This window comes from Aptenodytes forsteri, unplaced genomic scaffold (assembly GCF_000699145.1).
Source record: "Aptenodytes forsteri isolate BGI_AS27 unplaced genomic scaffold, ASM69914v1 Scaffold2, whole genome shotgun sequence".
In the NCBI taxonomy this organism is placed as follows: domain Eukaryota; kingdom Metazoa; phylum Chordata; class Aves; order Sphenisciformes; family Spheniscidae; genus Aptenodytes; species Aptenodytes forsteri.
In genome coordinates, this window is record NW_008795695.1 from 11725903 (window position 1) to 11731263 (window position 5361).

The 5361-nt window shown below is 38.7% G+C and overlaps 1 protein-coding gene across 1 annotated transcript in view; it reads left to right on the forward strand.

Moving 5' to 3' along the window:
* The first annotated feature begins 4105 nt into the window (after positions 1 to 4105).
* Positions 4106 to 5361, forward strand: part of FAM3B (family with sequence similarity 3 member B) — a 22138-nt gene continuing 20882 nt past the window's right edge. The window contains exon 1 of the mRNA XM_009283092.1: positions 4106 to 4152. Within this exon, the coding sequence (XP_009281367.1) occupies positions 4106 to 4152 (47 nt within the window). The remainder of the gene's footprint in view (positions 4153 to 5361) is intronic.

Below are 5361 nucleotides of genomic sequence, written 5' to 3' on the forward strand. Positions count from 1 at the left end.
GAAACTTGGTCGTGAAACCTGGGACTTAAACAGAATGAAGAACAAAGTACTTTGCCAAGGGGAAGAAGCCAATGCCTCAGTCCTTTCTACGTTCGTTACAAATTGCTGTTGAAATCCCGCCAAATACCCTGCATCGTAACTTTTTAAGCTTTATTTTCTAACACTGATTCTGAACCAAAGCACTGTTAACCACCTCTTAAGTGCTACGGTACTGGATTTGCTACTGCAGTACGATGAGCCTTTATGCTCTCAATAGTACCTTCTTTTAAGAAAAAAAAAAAAAAAAGGAAAAAAAAAGGAAAAAAACCACACCATGATGTTCTTCCACTGTCTGAACAAAATTGACCATCCCTCTTTCACAAAAAAAGGAGCTGTCAGTATTTTCTAACTAATCGAGCCCTGACTGTAGAAAAAGAGGAAAAAAACTTTAATAATCTTTCTTATTAATTGCATTAAATGAATACTGCTTTCTGTTTACATCAATTCATTTTGAAACTGTGCTTATGGTGCGGGGGAGGGAGAAAGGTCAAACTTAAGCAGCAGAGAAAAGCAAGTGAGGTCAAGAAGAAATGTTGGTTAGTGGGGTTTTTTTCCCTCAAGATGACTGCTGCCACTTGAGAGGGTCGCCCTTCCTGAGTGTCATTACAAAATCGTTTGAGGAGGTGAAAACTGGGAAACAAACTTGTTCAGCCTTAGTGTAAAACAAGACTACCTCTCTTAATTTACAAGGATGCTACCACTGGTAAACGTGTGGCTTAGAACTGGTCTTGAAGCACAAGATGCTCCATACAACCAAATGCAAGTCCTTAGCTTCGAAGTAGTGGATTTTATAAAAATCAGTACTTCATGACTTTCCACTTTGGTGCGCAAAAAAAGCCTTTCAGTTTTCCCCCTAATGTGGGGGGGTTGTGGGGTTTGTTGGGGTTTTTTGAGTTGAGGATGACTGATATATAGAAAAGGCTGGTCTGCATATGTATGGACAGATGATAAAGCTAAGGTCTGTGTTCTGCCATCTCTTTTGGTATTCCTAGTGAGCGTGTAACAAGAAGAAAACAACAAAATGAGAAAGACAACCCTCTTTTTTGGCTCAGCAACCTAGAAATTCAAGGGAAAAGTATCTGTCTTGATGGACAGACTGTGAAGTGAAAGTCTTAATGCTGGCTTGTTTTTCAACTTGAACAGCAGTTGGAGGTGTTTAGTTTAGCTTCGCTGGTGTGTTAATCGAATGAAAAGTGTGTGTACTGACCGCCTGAAAACCAACATGTGGTAAGACTGAAAACAATAGCGGGAGAGAGCAGGGAAGAATATATTTGGCCAGACCTCCATTGTGCAAGCGTAGATCTTAATGCTGAGGTCAGAACACGGTATTGTCTTTGCAGATAGGACAATTTTTCTTGTATCTAGTCAGTGAGCGTTGCAGGACCTCCGTTGCCTTTCTATAACACTGGTATACTGGATTTGAAAGATAAAGAATGCAAGCTTGAGGAGTCCGGTGATAACTACTAGTTATTTGGGTTTGGTTTTGTTTTTTTTTTAAAAAGGAAAAAAAATTCCTTTGCATTTTGATTGCAGAGCAGTTTGCATATCTGTGTGGGAAACAAGGAGAAAAAAAAAAAGAAAGCTTAGCTCTGAATCTCCCAATCCCTTGCCTAGAAAATTTTCTGCCTATAATCCCTTCATATAGCTTTCTGATTCACACTCTCTCTGTGTCTGACTCTGCATGGAATAAGCAAAGATTTCTTTTTTTCAGGAATGGTGCTTTTACAGAGGTGCACATAATGCGTGTGAAAATAAAGCACTGATGTTTTTTTAAACTAACTTGTGTATTTCACTTCATAACTGGAAGTGCCTGTGATATTCTTTCCTTTTTAATTCTTGCACTTTCAGATTGCTTGGCTGAATAGAGTGAAATAATTGGTGTTGTGATCCAACGTCTGAAAATTATTTCTCTTGGAATTAGGAGTTGGAAGTAGGAGGAAATTTCGAGTTTGCTTCCTTCTTCCTCTGCCTCTTAGTTTTTAAGGGGAGAAAAATGACGAATTATAAGGAATGTAAGAAACTATAAAGCTTAAGTGTTTTCTCCCTATTCTATTTTCCATACTTCTCTCTCAATGTCTTATAATTAGAATTTTCAGTACATGTTATAACAAGAAGTTGTTCCCTTGAGTTTTTCTTAAAGCAGTAGACTTTGCTCTGAAAAGAAAGAGAGTGATGTTTCCGATTCTGTGATTCGGTTCCATATCATCCTCCTGGGTTTGGTTTGACACGTAACAAATAATTTCAAAGTTGTATTCCTTCTTCTACAGTATAGTAATATAAGTAATGCTTCTGTCACCTGTTTCAAACAGAAACACAGTGTGAATGTTTGGATTGATACAGTGGTAAACAATGAGCCCTTTTTCAATGCAGAAAGTGATAACACTTGTATGCTCTTAAAATGTTTCTTAGCTGCTTCCCTCTCCCCACCCCCTCCTATCTACTTACCGCAAAGAGTTTTAGGAAGGAATTTATTGGGAAAGGTTCCTAGTATGCTTTCTAATGACAAGCGAGATTTCTTCTGAGTTGCTTAACAAAGTCTTTTAAGTGCGCTAGATTGCATATAAAAGCCATTCAGTTTTACCCTTTCACTTTGAATGTCATTGGTCAAGACATTTTATTAGAAACACTTGAATTATATGAGCAATAATCAAGTAGCACAAATGAAATACTAATATATTCTTGAGTTTTCATGGCATCCCTTGCCACTAAAATTTGGCTTATAGTAAGAAGGTTGTTAGCGACATCTGCTAGCAGCACAAACTTCATCTCGGCTTGTAAATTGATACTTACACTGACAGATATTCAGGTGAGTATTGCTTTGTTGCTCTGGCAACAAGAAGAGCAATAGAAACCCCTGAGGGTTCATTTTTAGCCTACAGCACGTTAAGAAAAATAATGCTCTTGAGCATTATTTTTCTATGAAAGATGAAATACAATGATAGACTACAGTGTTACCAAGCGTGTCTTACTCGTGATCTCTTTCCCTGATATATTTTCTTTTAAAGGAGAGTGCTGTGAGGTATTTTATACTCCTGTTAACTAACTTCAGAGATAAGAGTAAACCATACCTTAAAAAAAAAAGGGAGGGGGGGGAGGGGAGCCAAAAAAACAGAGCTTTGAGTAAAGATGGCACTGGAAAATATTCCCTATTTATTATGGAAGACAGGATGCTCCACATCACAGCGCTCCAAATCATTCCTTGTACACGTTTCAATATTTCTTACAGAACCAGTGTTTTCCTAATGTGAATGCAATATCATGTACCATGAAAATGTCAGAAAGCTGTGTTTCATTGGACGCAGCCTTTTAGATAATTGATGCTATCAGTTCAATCATTAGGGATTTGAAAATGTGTGATTTGAGTTCAAGTAGTTAAACCTGCGTTCAGGCATGGGAATATGTTAGTTCTATCCCACTGCCTTCACAAGTTTTAGAAGCATTATCATGAGCTTTTTGGCTCAGTTTAAATGCTGAAGAAAATAGATGAAGAATTTTAATAAGCCTTTTTTTCAGGTTCTGTAAAAGAAGTTAGGTAGAGGGAATTGTTCTGTTTTTAAGGTGAAAGAGCTTGTATTTAGGATTTGTATGTTGGATCAACCTAAACGCAATATATCAGGGCAGTGTACCATTCCAGTTCTCAGCTTTGATGCTGTGCAGGTTAACTAGTGCTAATCAGAGCTAGTGTTTTGGTATCTCTTGTTAACATATCAGTTGCTTAACAACAGTTAACTCTTTATCAACTAAAGTCAACCTATGGGTATTCTACTCAGTTACTTGCTATATATCGGCTGGCTATGTTTCACTGAAGGATGAACCATTTGTATACTAACCTTTTCCTTTTAAATACGAAAAGGCTTATGAGAGTTGCTTAACACAGCACATTTTCAGAGAGAGAGTGGTCCTTAAATTTTCTGATAATCCAGAATGATTGTGCTGCTGAAAGCTGCTTTGATTTCTGTAGAGGTTTCCAACAACTAGGTCGGTTGGTTGTCGTATCCTGATCTCAGACATGAGCCTCGTATATATAAGTAGTAATATGAGCTGCATAATGAAGGGGGCTGGTACAATGACCTATGGAGGTGAAAGTAAAGGAAATTATGGAAAGAGAAATAGGTAAGCCACCCTTAACTTCACTTTGTTAAAAATTGTAAGAGCATAACGGATTGATCCTTTTAAGAAAGGTCTGTACAGTTTACCAAGACATTAGTTCCTGTCAAACTTGACTCCCTGATTGATAAATCGTTCATTTTTGGCTGCTGAAGTTCTTGCTGCTGTTCAGAGAAGTGAAGACAGATTGGTAATGGGCTATGAGCAATCTTCTGAGCCAGTCAGATTTTCTGGCTTCTGGGGCCTAATTAGACGTTAGGCCAGGCTTGTGAGTAATCCAGTCCTGGTAATGGCTCCTCAGGAACGTTACCTGAAATATAATTGTTGGCTTCAGCCGAACCCCTGGATGAGATGGATCCGTACCGCAAAAGCCACTGCTACGACTTGCACTAACTGACAGAGGGGCTGCGGTGAGCTGAAGCTGGCTGGTGTTGTGAAATGTGGAGATGCTTAATAATTGAGTCTTCTACGAGAGTTCCAGATCAAGGCTGAGGCACCTTGGTAGAGCAGAATGGGAGAGCGACTGCAGTTGCTGACAAGCTGCTGTAAGTCCAATGTCAGTCAGTCACCTGGCTTCTTTGGTAAGGGTTCACTTGTCTGAATATTTTGAAAGCCAGTGTACCCTAAGGTGCCTATTGCTTCTACTGGGAATTATCCACTCACAGGTGAATAAGGGGCACGATCATCTTTTAAGTAGAATCATTGGCCAGTTACTGAATATTCCCCTCTCTGTATAACAAAGCACATGGTGATATGTCTCACCCCTAGGAATAGCCTGTCTGTAAGCAACAAAACATGCTATTTTAAAACATGTTGACATTGGTGACTGTACAGTAGTAATATAAGAATGTTTTGTGTTTGCTTTTTTTTTCTTTTCACTGTATCTAGGCTTTGGCTGGTTCTTTGTGGTCGGGTAGTTTTTGAAATACTGGGAATTTTAGATTAGACTACGAAGGCACATGCAGAATTTCTTTTAAGCTAGCCAAAAAGTAAAACAGAGAAGATAATTTTCAGCATTTAAAAGGAAGTAGCCCTCTCTCCTTTTTTTGTAATTTATGATAATAGCTTAAAATCAATGTACTTTAGTATAGCTGCTGTCCTACTAATTCACTGGCTGTAAATCTTCTGATTTTTCTGATTGTCTTCTGGCCCCCTGTCATGGTTTAACCCCAGCCTGCAACTAAGCACCACCCAGCCGCTCGCTCACTCCCCCCA